The following is an 18,516-nucleotide window of genomic DNA, read 5'->3' as shown; positions in this document are numbered from 1 at the left end:
CGTTCCTTTTCGAAATATTTTATTAAAGCCGCAATCAATTTGTGACCCTAACTATTTATTGTTTTCGACATTTTGAAACTAAATGATATCACATATTACGGAGCGATTTATAATTTATTAAAATAATTAAAGCGCTAAAATAACGTTTGTCGGTATTTGACCTGTAGTGATTATAACTAATATTTTGAATAATTTTGCGTACGTTTGGCAAAGGACCGTCGTCCATTTGTCAGACATAAACAAAATTCTTGAAAGCAATAGTGATAAGAAGTTACCTACCCTTGAATTATTGTGGCTGTAGAATTAACTGTAGTTTTCGGATATACTATAATGTTAAAATAATTTATGTTTGATAACCTTTTTTGTTCAATTATTTTATTCAGATTAGAATTCTGTTGTATGTCAAAGCCAAACTGATCAAGCACTTAGTGTTGATGCGGCAAAATTGCGACGTTTTGACGTCACATATTTCGATGACGCATATATAAATAAACTTTGAATAGGCTATAAGTTAGAGTTGTTCTATTATATTCACACTGAACACTAATCAACAACATCCATGAGGTAGAGAGTCTAGACGTGTTTTTATGTAGTGGTATCCCCCTGGAGCCCCAATTCACCTAATTAACAACTGTATAACCAAGTAATGTATGTTGCTTTCACTAGAGACCATATTAACCTTTTTACGTTTAGTTCTTGTTTCCTTCGATGGTGTGCCTCCTTGTCAATTTATTTTGCTCTCACTGCATTTTTTATTTTTTCCGTACATGTGTACATCATCATCGTGTATAATTCTTGATAAAAACAATTTAAAAAATATTTAATCACTGAATTCTCCCTAATGCATTTACCATATCTATAGAACAGTTGATATTTTTTTCTCTCCTCGCACATTTCAACCAAATACCCAAATACACTATGAATAATTGCTCACATATCTAATTGACATAAATCTTCCACACTCTAGAATATCATTTCCTAAAACTATCGCATACCAATTATAGATACGTCTTTAGATATTTTCCATCTCATCCTCCTTTCTTGAAAATAATCAGCATTGAATCATAATCCCTTATTCAGAAAGTTTCAATCTACTTCTTTAATGCGTCTGATCGTTGTTATCCAAACCGAAGGTACTATTAAATGTTCCTGTTTCCAGCATGAAGCTCAATATATCTGCAATGAATTATTAATATATGTTATGACTAATAAAACCGTTATAAACAACCGTTATGAATGATCTTTAGTTTTCTTAACACTATTTTTATTATCTTCTTGCCATGGATGATCGTTGGGTATATTGATCCCATTCTGAAATATCTACATCTCATCTAAATACAAAATTGAAATAATAAGTTTTTTATTTTATTACATGTTTTAAAAATTGTATTATTTTAAAAGTTCTGTCAGGAAGTTCCTTTAAACTTCCTCGATACATTTCATAGTAACAGTTTCTTCTGAAATAATTGTATTATATTATGTTTGTATTGGAAAAAAACTATTCACTGCTTTTATACATTTCGTATATTTGATCTCTGAAAGTTGTAACATCCAGCTGAACTTGATTCGTCACCCACTTCGTATGAGGACGGTTAATTTTTAGTAAATCCAAGATGATGTTTTTAATTTTTTTGAGATATTTCAGTGTAGCTGGAAATTTTATGGCAAAACGGGTCCTCCATTTTCTAATTCCTGTTCGAAGTAACTGATTAAGGAGGCAATCCGTTCTATCCGGCATCAGCATCAGCAGGTCTATTATAATAAGTCTTTTCTACTCCTCATATCAAATCGTTTGGATCCAATATACAGTGATAGGGAGGAAGTAGTAATACTATGTGGCCATATTGATCAGCCATCTCATCTACTCTATATAATTTTTATGGCGTATTTATAAATAAAGTTAATTACAATAAACACAATGAAACATTTCATTTATATTTACCTAGTAACAATTTGAAATAGTTCAGTTTTTAACATAGTCTCTTCAAAATTCAATTCATTATTTGAAAGCTATTCCTTCATTACAGCCTTTGTTGATGCTATTGTAGGGATTTTTATAACCTCTTGTCACTATGTTTTGAATAATTTTGCATACGCTTGAAAACCCGATGACTTCGACAGGCTCATTCGTTTACGTGTTCGAACTAATCAGACAACATTGTGTCTCTTTTTAAGTAAAATAAAACGTGAAGGAAAATATTGTCTGATTCTAAAACGAATTTACAAATTGCGACAGGCAATACATTAAAAGTATTGTTGACGTATGTTCATAGCAATTTTGGGTAAAACCGTAAGTATTCATTCTCTCCTCATACATTCTAACTTAAAGCTCATGTTCAATTCTGAATAATTACAATCATGTCTGTACAGACTCCAATTTTTTATTTCCTACAATACTATTTTCTATAGTTATATTCTATTAATTATGTGTACACTTATAGTTGTTTCCACTCTCTCAGGAATTTCAAGCATTGCACAGCATTATCACATATCCTGAAAGTTTCCTTTAGTCACTTTCACTTTCCGACCCACTGTCCAATTCAATCACTAAACTGTTAATTTCTTATTTGCCTAGAACATGTTCACGATTCCACCATTTATCAATTACTTCCTCTGTATGTCTTATTGAGTTCATATAAACCGGAGGTGTTATGGTTGACAATGCTTCCTTCCACATATCCAAACAGCTTTTGATGGAATATCTTTCTCGTCCAGCAGGTCTATTGTAATAAGTCTTTTCTACTCCTCATATCAAATCGTTTGGATCCAATATACAGTGATAGGGAGGAAGTAGTAATACTATGTGGCCATATTGATCAGCCATCTCATCTACTCTATATAATTTTTATGGCGTATTTATAAATAAAGTTAATTACAATAAACACAATGAAACATTTCATTTATATTTACCTAGTAACAATTTGAAATAGTTCAGTTTTTAACATAGTCTCTTCAAAATTCAATTCATTATTTGAAAGCTATTCCTTCATTACAGCCTTTGTTGATGCTATTGTAGGGATTTTTATAACCCCTTGTCACTATGTTTTGAATAATTTTGCATACGCTTGAAAACCCGATGACTTCGACAGGCTCATTCGTTTACGTGTTCGAACTAATCAGACAACATTGTGTCTCTTTTTAAGTAAAATAAAACGTGAAGGAAAATATTGTCTGATTCTAAAACTAATTTACAAATTGCGACAGGCAATATATTAAAAGTATTGTTGACGTATGTTCATAGCAATTTTGGGTAAAACCGTAAGTATTCATTCTTTCCTCATACATTCTAACTTAAAGCTCATGTTCAATTCTGAATAATTACAATCATGTCTGTACAGACTCCAATTTTTTATTTCCTACAATACTATTTTCTATAGTTATATTCTATTAATTATGTGCACACTTATAGTTGTTTCCACTCTCTCAGGAATTTCCAGCATTGCACAGCATTATCACATATCCTGAAAGTTTCCTTTAGTCACTTTCACTTTCCGACCCACTGTCCAATTCAATCACTAAACTGTTAATTTCTTATTTGCCTAGAATATGTTCACGATTCCACCATTTATCAATTACTTCCTCTGTATGTCTTATTGAGTTCATATAAACCGGAGGTGTTATGGTTGACAATGCTTCCTTCCACATATCCAAACAGCTTTTGATGGAATATCTTTCTCGTCCAGCAGGTCTATTATAATAAGTCTTTTCTACTCCTCATATCAAATCGTTTGGATCCAATATACAGTGATAGGGAGGAAGTAGTAATACTATGTGACCATATTGATCAGCCACCTCATCTACTATATATCATTTTTCTGGCGTATTTATAAAAAAAGTTAATTACAATAAACACAATGAAACATTTCATTTATATTTACCTAGTAACAATTTGAAATAGTTCAGTTTTTAACATAGTCTCTTCAAAATTCAATTCATTATTTGAAAGCTATTCCTTCATTACAGCCTTTGTTGATGCTATTGTAGGGATTTTTATAACCTCTTGTCACTATGTTTTGAAGAATTTTGCATACGTTTGAAAACCCGATGACTTCGACAGGAACATTCGTCTACGCGTTCGAATTAAGCAGACAACATTGTGTCTTATTTTAAGTAAAATAAAACGTGAAGGAAAATATTGTCTGATTCTAAAACTAATTTACAAATTGCGACAGGCAATACATTAAAAGTATTGTTGACGTATGTTCATAGCAATTTTGGGTAAAACCGTAAGTATTCATTCTCTCCTCATACATTCTAACTTAAAGCTCATGTTCAATTCTGAATAATTACAATCATGTCTGTACAGACTCCAATTTTTTATTTCCTACAATACTATTTTCTATAGTTATATTCTATTAATTATGTGCACACTTATAGTTGTTTCCACTCTCTCAGGAATTTCCAGCATTGCACAGCATTATCACATATCCTGAAAGTTTCCTTTAGTCACTTTCACTTTCCGACCCACTGTCCAATTCAATCACTAAACTGTTAATTTCTTATTTGCCTAGAACATGTTCACGATTCCACCATTTATCAATTACTTCCTCTGTATGTCTTACTGAGTTCATATAAACCGGAGGTGTTATGGTTGACAATGCTTCCTTCCACATATCCAAACAGCTTTTGATGGAATATCTTTCTCGTCCAGCAGGTCTATTGTAATAAGTCTTTTCTACTCCTCATATCAAATCGTTTGGATCCAATATACAGTGATAGGGAGGAAGTAGTAATACTATGTGACCATATTGATCAGCCATCTCATCTACTATATATCATTTTTCTGGCGTATTTATAAAAAAGTTAATTACAATAAACACAATGAAACATTTCATTTATATTTACCTAGTATCAATTTGAAATATTTCAGTTTTTAACATAGTCTCTTCAAAATTCAATTCATTATTTGAAAGCTATTCCTTCATTACAGCCTTTGTTGATGCTATTGTAGGGATTTTTATAACCTCTTGTCACTATGTTTTGAAGAATTTTGCATACGTTTGAAAACCCGATGACTTCGACAGGAACATTCGTTTACCTCTTCGATCTAATCAGACAACATTGTGTCTTATTTTAAGTAAAATAAAACGTGAAGGAAAATATTGTCTGATTCTAAAACGAATTTACAAATTGCGACAGGCAATACATTAAAAGTATTGTTGACGTATGTTCATAGCAACTTTGAGTAGACTGTATACTGATTCTTTTTATAATTTTTAGGGGATCCATTGTTGGGATATATTGTGGCCCCATCACGCGCGCGGATCGCTCGCTCTGGTGGGGGTAGCCACGGATAAATTTCTCAGACCTGAGCATAATTATCCGAAACGAGAGTGTTGGGGCTGGGATTTGAGTTGTAACAAGTTATATCACAACGACAACCATACTAAACCTTACCCGGAGTTCAAAAATTCTCGCGCATTATACACACCTCCTCAAACTTTCAGACTTATACTGGACATGGATCTGGGGATCTTAAGTTTTTCCTACGAGGGCAAACACCTTGGAGTCGCTTTCACCGGCCTCCGAGGAAAAAAACTTTACCCGATGGTATCCATGACCAGTTGGTACTATCAGATTTTCGTACAATATATTGGAGGTTTAAAACGTAAGTACTCTTTCCGCGATATATTTATAACAAATCGATAAAACGCCCTTACGATGTGTGATAATTGTAAAAAATTAACCATTTTTATTGCTACAGGTAGACCACCCAGCCTACGGGCGCTGTGTCGTTTAGCTTATAGAGAGCACAGAAGCGACTATGAGGTTGAATCGGACATACGTGACGTTGATTTACCGAAACATTTAAAACTATATGTGGGTGGTGCTTCGGCTTTGTGCTCAGAATGTGATAGCTATATTCAGGATAGTTTATTTTAAATAATATCTGTTACGTATTTGCAGTTCACATGTACATATTACTCTAGTTTTAAAATGTATACTTCTTACATTTGCTTTATATAACTTTCAATTTTTTTATTTAACTGAAGCAATTATAGCAGAAATTAATTCTGCTCAATACTGATATTATAAAAGTGTTGTTTTAAATCAAAACAGGTTATTTCTGAGTGCTAATTTACAATTAACGTATGAACTTATGTTAGGTAAAAAATATGTATCGGTCATAGTTTGGAAATAAAATGAAATTGTCAAGTCTATTCTCTTTTATTTTAATGCAATAGCTCATTGGACATCGTTACCCAAATTGTAAAATAACGTCTTGTTTTATGACAAGAAGAAAGTCATTTTTAAATTTAGCTTTCAGGTCTGCGCTACTTGATAGAAAATGGATAATTATCATTATTTTAAAATTAAAATAAAGTAATTAAAAATTATAAAATAATTCGGTTTGAACTGGCACATATTGTATGCTTATAATTATCAAAAGAACTATGTTTTCTAGATTAAAATTTTATAATTTCCATTCCTTCACACCAAATCAACAATCAGTTTAACATTATCTTACAGGATGACTGGATCGGAATATAACCAGAGCTGGTTAAAGAACCTGAATATTGAGCCATGATGAAATAGTTGCTGAATGTATATTAATGATTTGCTAATAGAATAATATTTTTAACGTTAAAAATAGAAAAATTGCCTCACAAAAACCTGATATGAATTATTTATTACTCGATATTATTCTAAAACTGATATAGTGATTAAACATTATAAGATAATTTAGTTTGAACTGAAACATATGGTATGCTTATAATTTTTACAAGACTATATGTTTCAGACCACTATATTATTTTATATTTGATTTCTTACGATTTTGTACATTTTTGAATATCCGTTTTCGTATGTAAAAGAGTATATGCACTATAAAAAGTTTAAGATTTCCCAACGAGCGTTAGTATAGAAACTTCAACTCCATCAAAAGACCAATAACCCCAGCCTTTCTTCCCAACCATTTAGTGTCTCCAATGTCTCTAGAGACTATTATCGGCAAACTTCAAAATATCAGTTTTCGTATGTAAAACAGTATATGCACTATAAAAAATTTACGATTTCCCAACGAGCGTTAGTATAGAACCTTCAACTCCATCAAAAGACCAATAACCCCAGCCTTTCTTCCCAACCATTTAGTGTCTCCAATGTCTCTAGAGACTATTATCGGCAAACTTCAAACCAAAAAATCTCCAGGTTTCGACGAAATATCGATTACCCAATTAAAAAATCGCCTTGCGAAAATGGTAAACATCATTAACTCCATCATGAGGCTACAACATTTCCCGGCGTCTTGAAAACAACACATATATCGGTTAATAACAAGAAAGGAAAAAAATCATCTCCATCTGATTACAGGCCTATCAGCCTTCTCAGCGCCATTTCGAAGCTTGCCGAGAGGGCAATACTCTACGCTCTCAACTCTTTCACAAAGGAAAACAACATCATTCCAGATGAACAATTCGGCTTTCGCACTCACCACTCATCCGTCCATCAATCTCGTCTGGTTGCACACATCCATCATGCTCTTGACCAACGTAAAAAGCTTGGAGCAGTTCTTCTGGACCTAACCAAAGCCTTCGACAAGGTCTGGCACGACGGATTGTTCGCAAAGTGCGTGCGGTTAGGCCTCCCAGAAGACCTAACCGCTCTCATCAAGTCCTATTTCTCGGACAGATCTTTCCAGGTCAAGATCAGGGCATCACTTTCCAGTCGTAAACAAATCGATGCTGGCGTACCCCAAGGTTCCCCGCTGGCCCCAGCCTTATTTAACCTCTTTATTTCAGATATGCCGAGAATAGAGCATACTGACGTCGCCTTTTACGCTGACGACACTGCTTTCTTCACGGCCGCCAGGTTCGAAGTTACAATTCATGAACGTTTACAGAAGCAGCTCGATCATGCGGTCAAATGGTTCAAATTCTGGAGGTTGCAAATCAACCCCCTGAAAACCCAGACCATTATTTTCCATAAGAAGCGTTACGCACTGCGCGTTTCGCAACTTAAGATCGACACCGCAATAATTCCATGGCTGGATAACGTCACGTACCTAGGTCTCCACTTCGACCGACGGCTTGATTGGCATTCCCAAATCCAGAAAGGTTCGAGAATAGCCCCCAAAGCAGCTATCTTCTCTGATCTGTCCTTCTAGCAGAATTTCCATCAAATGCTTGTTTTACAAGAGGTTAATTCTGTCCGTACTCCTCCACGGATCTAATGTTTACTTAAAGTTTGTTACACCCAACCAGGTGAAACGGTCTTAAACGCTCCATGGTTTCTTAGAAATAATCAAATTCATAAGGAAACTGACACTTCAGAAATCGACCATTTCTATCTCAATCATCCCAATTGCAAGAACAAAAAAATATAGAAATTTCCGAAAATCCGTTTAACATTCTCTTACAAGATGACTCATTCGGAATATAACCAGTATTGGTTAAAGAACCTAAATATTGTGTCATGATGAAGTAGTCACTAAATATACCTTTGTTACTTTGGATGGTTATCGAAAGACATGCCTGATATCGCAGGTACTCCCCTAATACTAATCAAATGTAAACGTTAATGTTACTAATTAGCTTAGATTATTTACTGATTATATTTTATTTCCCCTCAATTTTTTCTTCCATATCGGATGTGTAAAGTGAAGAATAATCATTTCCACCTTTTGCACTACTGGTTATATTAGAGGAATATTTGGATATACAGCTATAACTGTAAATACTTAAAAATATTATAACGTTGTCCTGTTTAAAAACCAGGTCGTATACCGATATCATCACGATGCGTTGATATTTGATATGGAAGGATAGTTTAGAAATTGATAACTACGTGATCACTATAAAAGATCTTCGATTATACCCCTACCTTCCGTAATGAAGCCTCCTTTCATCGGTTTAGCGTTATCTTTTTTTTTATTACTCCTCGTGTGTCCACAATCTTCCCTATTGGCAATAGGTATTTCTTATGTCTATATTATATATACATGGCATGTAGAAAATCACTTCATTAAGCAATCTTCTATATAAAATATTATATTAATTAATTAGTCTTATTCTAAAGCTTATTCTAACGTCTACATATGTCCAGTAATCAGATCAGGTGGTGTTAAACGTTTTAGTCTACGCACTTCACTATCACGTCGCATATTTAGCTGATTAGAAAGTACATTGGGATGCACTGCACTCTTTCTAAGTACTTCACACAAACACGTTGAATTACACTCGTTATGGGTTCTAGAGGAATTTCGCGTTGTATCACTTTATTTGAAATATAGTACGGAGCATCAACAATGACACGCAACACCTTATTTTGGTACCGTTGAATGATGGATATATTAGATTTGCTAGCGGTACCGCATAGTTGGATTCCATATGCCCAAATGGGCTTGAGTATAAACTCATACAGCAATACCTTGTTATCTAATGATAACTTGGATTTGCGCCCGGATACATTTGACATAATTTTAGTCCCAGTTGTTTCCGTTTAGAGAGTATGTGCTTCTTCCAGGTTAGGCGTCGATCTAAGTGCGTACCAAGATATTTAACATGCTCTGCTTGGGGGAGTTGACGATGATTGATATTCACTGGTGGACATGTTCTTTTACGCAGCGTAAACGTTATATCCGTGGATTTTGTTTCATTGGCTTTAATGCGCCATGTCTTCAACCATAATTATATTTGCTCCAGGTGGGTTTGTAGGTTTATTGATGCTGTGACTGGATCTTCATGGGATGCTAAGATTGCTGCAACGTCTGCATATGTTGCCACAGTAGTTATTTCTGTGGTGGGCAGATCAGCCGTATATCGAAGATACAGTACTGGACCCAGTACACTACCTTGCGGAACTTGAATATATGGGATTTAATTCGGCATGTTCATCGCCTTGATTTATAATAAAATGTCTATCAGTGAGATACGATTTTAGTAACTGATAGTCCGGATGAGGGAGAAGTTGCTTTAGTTTAACCTGCAAGCCCGTATCCCATACTTTGTCAAAAGCCTGAGATATGTCCAGAAAAGCAGCCGAACAATATCTTTTGGAATTTAGGTCAGCGTTTATTTTGTTTACAAGTCTATGCACTTGTTCTATAGTCCCATGCTTATTGCGAAAGCTAAACTGATGTTCTGGAATAATTTTTCTTTTTTCTATTATATAGTTTAGCTTTTTTATGTATAATTTCTCGAAAACTTTCGAGATTATCGGTAATAACCTTATAGGTCGGTAGGAGGTCACATTTTCTGGTATTTTTCCTGGTTTAAGAATCATTAATATTTTAGCTACTTTCCAGATACTAGGGAATTAAGTCATAATCAGGAGCTTTTTTAATATTATTCTCTCTCATTATAGTTTGTTTACCTTTTTTGGCCGTTCTGCTCATTCTTTCTCATTTCTGCTCATTCTCATTTTTGGTCATCTTTATGTAGCTGAGACCGGAAAGGTTTAAAAACATTTTTTAAGTGTTTTGAGAAAATGTGGGCCTTCTCTTTATTGCTTCTCGACCAATTATTTTCGTTTGTTTTAATAGATGGGTTATGCTGCTGGGATCTCCTAAGCTTTTTTGTTGCTTTCCACAACGAATGCCTCAGTTGATGTCAAGTTTTCTAGATATTCTTGAATTCCTTGGTTTTGTTCAATTTGGATTAGTTCTTTCAGCTCTTTTATTGTCCTATTAAATTTTCTTTTATTCTCTTCAGTCCTTTACTGTTGCCAATTTCGTCGTAACTTTCTTTTTTCTACTATCTTTTTCTGTATTGTACATGATATATGTGTATTTTTTCTTGGAAATATTTCACTGTTAAGGGTCGCGGAATATGTTGCAAGTTATCTGTCCTTATTGCTTTTAGCAATTCTCTACATTTTGACGTTATTATTCTTGAACCCCACATTAAATGTTTTGCATTATAATCTCGTCCGGCTATAAATCTATTACCTAGCGTACTGAAGAATTCTTGAAATTGTTCTGCCTTGTTATGTTTGGGTAGGCAATAAATCGCAGAAATTGTTATTTTTATTAATGGTCCATGGACTTCCTCTATGGTTATACTGGTGGCTTGCAGGTAGTCTTTGCGGAATTTTTCTTTTTCGCAATGCTTTATATCATCTCGAATTATTATGGCTCTACCTCCATGTGCTTTATCATCAGGGTGATTTGTATGATAAAGTTTATTTATATTTAGGAATTTTCAAATAATGTTTGTCCGTAAAGTGTGTTTCGGAAACCATCATAACGTCAATATTTTGTTCGGTTACGAACATTTTTAGTTCACTGGCGTGTTGTTGGAGCCCATTGGCATTCCAGACGGAGATTTTGTAGCTACTGGTTTAGGCATTAGGCAAGTTTGCTGACGACGGTTGTGAGTAGACCAAGTATCGTACTCACTTGATCCATTAGTTTGGCCATCATGTTTTCTAATCTAGAGATGTTACTAGGTTCAGTAGGTTGAGATGTCGTCTCTCGATTTTATGCTGAACCATTTTCAACCATTTGGGCATAAGTTATGTCTGGTTGACTTGGTGGGTAGACTGGTAGGTGTGGATTGTTTTTGTTGCTGTTGATGCCTTTTTTTTCCTTAAGGCAGGAGAGAATTTCTGTTGTACTTGTAAACTGCGCAACCCTTGTAGTTCGCTGGATGATTTCCGTTACAGTTAGCACATTTCACTTTTTCATCGCAAACTTTACGAGTACAATCTCCTGTTTTGTGTTCTTCTGCACATTTTACGCATCTATATGATTTGAAGACTTTGGGTGCCCGTGCACTTGACACCTTGTGCATTGTGGTATAATTTTTTATATGTGGTGGTTCGCATTTAATAATATTATTTTCCAATTTGGTGATTTCATACACCGCCTTATTATTTCCATTAGGTTTTATGTCTATATAGAATATAGGCAGAGGTTTTTTTGTCGTGCGATGTCATATATTGTGTGCTCGTGGCCTTTTTCAGCTAGTGCTACCTTGATGATGTTAACGTCCGTCCCGTGATGTAATTCTTTTAACACGAATTTAAATGTTCTCTCCGATTTTGGCCTGAATGTATGGTATTGGGTGTTTCTTTCATCTAATTCTTTTACAACTTTAAAGTGATCCGCTTCGAACAATTGGATTTTAATTGTTTCATAGCTCACTGTTTTAATTGTGTAGTTCGTAGTAATGGTTTTCGATAGGTCATAGATGTGTTTTATTACTCCTACCTTATAGACTGTTATTGGTGGTGGTTTGGAAACAACTTCTTCAGGGCTTGGTTGTATATTCTCTTCCGACAGGTTGCTAAAGCTGTTTTTTGTCTCTAACGGTTTCTGTAACCAATAGTCACTGATTCTTGTTTGTTTCCTCGCGATTTCTTCTTCTGGGCTTCTCAATCGTTTTTTGTTAATGACTGTAGTCCACTCGGATGGTGGAATTTGCGTTATTGCTGATCGTTCTAATCTTATATCAAAGTGTGCAGGTGATTTGGTTGAATCGCTGTGGTTTGCCATTTTTTACTTTTAATATTTTATTTAATTTACTTCCAGAGGATAAAAAAATAAAATAAATACATTGTTTATTTCACGCACTTCATTTTTCATTTGCGTTATTTTTTGCACAAGTTTTTGACCAAAAATACTATAAATGAATTTGAGACTGTTGTAAAATAAGGGGAAATAATTTTAAAACACTAATAAAAATGAGACGCAGTCTTTTTGTCTGGTCACATAAACACGTATTCACTACACTTTAGGTCTGCTGAGAGACGGATAGCCACATCTGCTATGCGTTTTTAACACTCAATTAAATAACCGTAATAAAATACTGTTTTTTTTTAAAGAAAGGTATCTTTCTAGAGCTTGGAGCGTATTGAAAATACGTCTTCACCATACGATGGTTGGAACCGAACTGCGTTATCTAACAAGATGTCTAACCGAGTTACCCTCTATATTTATCCGAAGGATTAGTTTCAAAATTGATATCCCCAGCAGTCCAATTTTCATTAATACATACTGTATTAAGAAAAAATTTGAATATACGACTCTAAATATCAATTTTTAGATATCTAATGATATAAGCGACTTTCATATATAAACTAATTTTTCTTAATTTTTAGAGGATCCATTATGGCGAGATTCTCTGACCTAAAGACTGTCGTGAATGAACGCTGAGGTTGGGGTAACTACAGAGAGAACTCACCTACTTGCATTTAATAAACAAAGTTTGGTAGGTAGCAACGGACATTCCAGGGATTGAGATTAGTTACAGAAATATCGGTTGCTACCTAATAGAAAAACTCGAGCAGGTCATAACCAAAAGCCTACTAGACGTTACCCGAAGTTCAAGAATCCTTCTACAAAATACACGGCTTCTGAATAATTCAGTGTCCAGTATACATGGATCTCTAAGTTTTGGCAACGGCAAGATTTTTGGGGTGACTTTTACCGGCCTCTAAGGAAAAAACTTTATCCTATAATAAGCATAACCTAACAATATTTTTCTTAATGAACCAATTAAACGTCCATGCGATGGATGATAAACGTAAAAAAAACAAAAGCATTTTTATTGCTAGATGGGGATTACCTAGCCTACGAGCGCTGTGTCGTTTGGATTATAGAGAACATGAACGTGAAACTGAAGAATTTAGTGATGGTTCAAATAATACCACAAGCCCAGAATATGTACAAATGGAAGTGGATCAAAATAAAAGTGAAATAGAAGGCAAATTTAAGAAATCAGTCACATTTCTGTTCATAATTTTTACCACTAATTTCTAAACTGTCTTACTATATTTGTAGTGCCTATTTCCAGACATCTGGAGAATCTCGAAAAGTCAAAAAAGACATTCCCACCCTTAAATTCTGAAGGGTCAGATAACTTTAGGGAAAAAGCTCCTGGCCGAATCGTTCGAAAAACAAATGGAATGTCTACCTTTTAAAAAGGGAAGTGGCGCCAGTCGAAACAAAAATGTAAAACCAACAATCTAGGGAAAATAGCGCATCCAAACTATCTCCAAAACCATCTGGATACGATGAAAGTTCAATATTTCAACTAAAAATGCCCCCACACAAGCAGCTCTCGGAATAAACCAACATCATAAATTCCATCATGCGGCTGCGACATTTCCCAAAAATTTGGAAACATGCACACATAGTTGTGCGTAAGTATAAGCGTCTCTTTCGAATTGGAGCATTTTTTAACATGGCTGACAGCAAACTTATAAAATTACGTGTTAAATATTCGGATTTTGTTAACTGTGTTAACTGGTACTTTTTTAGTTAGAATGATTTCTTTAAATCTTAAGACATCTCAACTGTTGCGTCCCTGGATATACTACCATCTCAAATAGAATATCCAGCTTTCTTAGAGAAGCTGCTCTATGTCAGAAATGACTTTTAGCAATAAATAACAAAAAACTGTTGGGAATCTCTTGTGAGGTCTTAAATTAGAGCAAAAGGGTTTGTAATGTACATTTTACGCAGGATAACTACAAACCGAAATGTAGAAGAGCCTTGCTTAGCAGGGATACGGTTTCCAGTCGTTATTTAAATCCTAGGCCTTTTATGATGTTAACTATATTGGTAATTAGAAGATTAAAAGAACGAAACAATTGATCCAAATATGTTAGGAAACGTGAGTTGAACAGTGAAGTTATTAAAGCCCGACAATATGATGGATGTAATGTCTCTGATTTGTTAAGACTTTTTTTTACTTTCTTGGTAAATGATATATCGATTGTTCTATTTAATTCCCAGATTATGCACAACATTTAGCAAGCAGTCCGTCCAATATTTTATATCACCAAAGACCCGTATTATTCAAAAAGATCAACTGTTTTGTGCAAAACATTTCAAAATAACTAGTCTTCAACATATATATTGTACTGTACTCTATATTTGGTCGAGTTATATTTAAGATAATATAAAATGTTCCATATTCAATAGTTATTAAACTTGTATATTTAAAAGTATAAGTTTTGTGTCAAATCTGTTATATTACGTTTTAATGTTTTGTTAGTATAATATATTGTCATTGAACAGAAAATTCTAAGAATTCTAACAATTATTATTAATAAAATGTTTTAAATTTTCCGCTACTCATATTGTCAGTCGTACCCTCTGGTAGCAAATGAACGCTAAACTTGTTAACAGGTAATGGATGGGAGATACACTTCTAATTTCTCTTTGTTTTATGATTTCAAATCGGTTCTTACGCCAAACGCAAAATATGACGCAGCTTGGCGAGGTAACGCATCGTGAGTCGCGGCTAGATTTTGTATGTTTAAAGAACCACAACCACAGCGGAATATTGCTTCGAAGGGTACCGTGGCGCAGTTTTGGCTAACGTGATCCTACGAAACACAGTGTTCTTGTCGCAGTTTCTCTATAGTCACTGGACATTTTTAAAAATGGAAGAAGGTTTAATCGAATCCGTGTGAATGAGACAAGTTTTGTACGATACAAGTCATGTAGACTACATAAGGAATAAATTCTTTCATTAAAATTAATTCCCCGTGAGTCTTCTTCTCAACTTCTCATATATCTTTTACTAACCATCTGTGAGACAAACATTACCATTTTAGATTGGAACTCGTTTTTCCAATCAGTCGTTTCCCATTCAATATTGTGTACAACAACAAACACACTAAAAGTGTAACTTTTAATAATTTTAATGCAACTTTCTGTATTTCTATTGTATCTATTGCATTCTTGTGTGTTTTTTATTATATAGCCCTTCCGATAAAACAGTTAATGTACGTCATAGATGCCGAATACGGTTGTAAAAATGCAAGTAATTTTAAAGCCGTTTTGGGTTTTCCTTGTCATTTAATTTTTTAAGTTTCATTCGATTAGTCTATCGATTTCTTTAGGTACTAGTCGAAACTATTGTCAAATGTCTGCAAAATTCCTCAGAACATTAGTTATGATAATTAAGGGTTATAAAGCCGTAAAGCTGTAAAGCGATTAAATGCGGTACCAGCGTCTATTTTACAAGGTACTAGCGTCATCAAAATTTATTAGGTGTAATAAAACAATTTAATACATTTAATAATTTTTCCCAAATTTCAGGTATAAATATGTCGATTATGTATCAAAGTCTCATTTTACTGTTAAATTCTTAAAAGAAACTATTGTTGCTTCTCCAATATATATTCAAATATTTGGTTTCTTTGTTATTGTTACTCTTTTATACTTGAGCAGTTCATACTGGACATTTAGACAAGAGAAATTCAGCTAGTACACCTTCGCATAGTCATTCTAAAAAAAAATTTCTAACTTGAAAGTACTAAAATGGTTCTGTGTATATATTGTTGTTGTGATATTAGCGAAAACCATGAATGTTTACCGGTAAAGGATGTACCTCCGTTGATGAATGAGAGCCCGGCGTGCCCGAGATTAAAGATATTTTGCCATATGCAAAGTCTTCCCCGCTGTGTTGTGAGACACCACGGCTGGAGCAGAACCAACAGATCCCAAAATATCCTAGTAAATACCAACGACCCTACTGTGTGTTTTCGCGTCAAATCCTCACAAAGTACGGATTGTATCCGGGGTAATGTTGGATATACCGAGGTAAGCTTCCTTTTCATTTATATATTAACAAAGTGTGAATGTATTATATTGGAAGAATGCAGTTTCGCCGTTATTTGATTCCTTATGATGACTTGACAGACTAGAGATGAAAATCTATTTTTTTCTTAATCTATTAAGATGCTAATAAAATTAAATAAGGTTAATATCACTTCCCAGCGTTTTTACCATTTAATGAAATCTATACTTCTAACGTAAACTTTTTAATAACGTCTGTGAATGAAGGTTCTTGGTCATTCGCTGGACGATTGCTCATAAACCTAACTGATGCTCTTGTATTATATTTGTTCCATCTACGATTAATTTTAACATTTTTTACACTAGATTTTCAAATAGTTTATTGAAAGTAGAGTCACAGTAAAAATTAGTGAATATATCAATTGCCTTTCTTGACAGATTTTTTACAAGTTTTCCGTTTATTAAGTCATAAGCTGGTTGCTTTCTTTGATTTGATTTATTTTCTTTGGTTTTGCAACTTCGTTTGACGCGACATATTTAAACATAATACAGCAACAGTTTTAAAGTATTTGTCAAAGCCATATCTGCAAAAAAACAGATTCATAACAAAAAACTAACAATAGATTTTCTATATTTATGAAATAACTTGCTACATCAAACATATTAAGCTGTTAAATTCCAATTAAAACACAACAATTTATATGGATTTTTTCGTTTTTAGGGTACCCATTGTTGGGAAATACATTGGCCCAGAACGAAGCGGGGCACACACGCCTTAGTTGGGGTTGCGACCGAAGATGCCCCACTTCAGGGCCCATATTTAATGAATCTGGTCGGCAACAACAAGCACTCCTGGGGTTGGAACCTGTGGACGAACATGCTGCACCATGACAGCGAAAACGAAAAAACAGTACCGTATCCCAATTTTCGAGACAAATATGTCAAATATGCTGCTCCGGACAAGTTCATGGTGATGCTCGACATGGACCAGGGTACCTTGAGCTTTATCGTGAACGGTAGGAACTTGGGGATCGCCTTTACAGGACTGAAGGGCAAAACATTATATCCCATCATTAGTGTCGTATTCGGAGAGAGCCAAGTGACCATGTCATATATCGGTGGATTGGGAAGTAAGTAAATCCATCAAATGTTGTTTGGATTAGGGATGCCAAATAAATTTTGATATATCCATGTTTTTGAAGTTATATCGATACTGGTTTTTGATATTTTATAAAAATGAATATATTCTTTAGATGTTTAATTATTTTTGATTAAAATTGGTACTTAATTAACTTAATAAACTTTTATTAAAACTACTAATATATATTGCGAATAAACATCGATATTTTTTTCTCCGGTATATTGATATTCTTTTAAAAATATCGGAATGGATATGTTGCTTTCTCTCAGTATCGATATTTTTCTCGGCGCCCGCCATCACTAGTTCCGATAGTTATAAATCTCGTTTTCCCGTTTCAGATACACCTCCAAGTTTAAAGGCGTTAAGTCGTCTACTAATCAGAGAGACCGTTGGAAGGTCTCATATCGGAACAGCAACCAAACGCTTGAACATTCCGGAAACGTTGATGGAATATATCAACAACTCAAGAGAACGCCATCTAGATTAATTCATCATAGAGATTCATTTTACCAATTGCCCGGTGATAATGTTTTCGATCATCTCCTTTATGTTAATTTATTATTTCTAGTCTCGATAATATATGTAATTTATTATATTTATAATAAATATATTTAATTAATAATATATTTAATTTACTTTATAATACATTTGTTTTAAATGGGCCAAATTTATATGTTAATATCCAATATTAAATTTATAGCAGTATAGTGTAGTTTCAACTTTTATATTAAATGCTAATAATATATACTCTAACTTTAAATTACTACATCACTAAACATTATAACAAAGTATCATAAGTAGGGTTATTTTCAGAAGTGTAACAACTTCAGAGCATCAAATATATATAATATATTCAACTAGCGACCCGCCCCGGCTTCGCACGGGTGCAATGCTGATACTAAAT

General features: G+C 34.0%; 1 protein-coding gene across 1 annotated transcript; it reads left to right on the top strand.

Annotated features, from left to right (window-relative positions):
* The first annotated feature begins 15,815 nt into the window (after positions 1-15,815).
* LOC143201543 (protein gustavus-like) lies at positions 15,816-18,099 on the top strand. Its single transcript, XM_076412668.1, has 5 exons — positions 15,816-15,877; positions 15,992-16,159; positions 16,249-16,495; positions 17,193-17,601; positions 17,951-18,099. The coding sequence occupies exons 1-5, from the start codon at positions 15,816-15,818 to the stop codon at positions 18,097-18,099; spliced, it is 1,035 nt and encodes a 344-aa protein (XP_076268783.1).
* Positions 18,100-18,516: the final 417 nt, after the last annotated feature.

Source organism: Rhynchophorus ferrugineus, unplaced genomic scaffold (assembly GCF_030347505.1).
Source record: "Rhynchophorus ferrugineus isolate W39M unplaced genomic scaffold, kcgeb_rfMv2 rfM8, whole genome shotgun sequence".
NCBI lineage: Eukaryota > Metazoa > Arthropoda > Insecta > Coleoptera > Curculionidae > Rhynchophorus > Rhynchophorus ferrugineus.
Note: the sequence above shows the minus strand (reverse complement) of the source record. Positions and strands in the feature narration are given on the sequence as shown.

Excerpts from the sequence above, each read along its gene's own strand:
- LOC143201543 (XM_076412668.1), top strand. The coding sequence starts at position 15,816 with ATGTCTGCAAAATTCCTCAGAACATTAGTTATGATAATTAAGGGTTAT. Across the intron at positions 15,878-15,991 it reads GGTTATAAAGCCGTAAAGCT|GTATAAATATGTCGATTATG; the intron begins GTAAAGCGATTA and ends CCCAAATTTCAG. Across the intron at positions 17,602-17,950 it reads ATATATCGGTGGATTGGGAA|ATACACCTCCAAGTTTAAAG; the intron begins GTAAGTAAATCC and ends TTCCCGTTTCAG.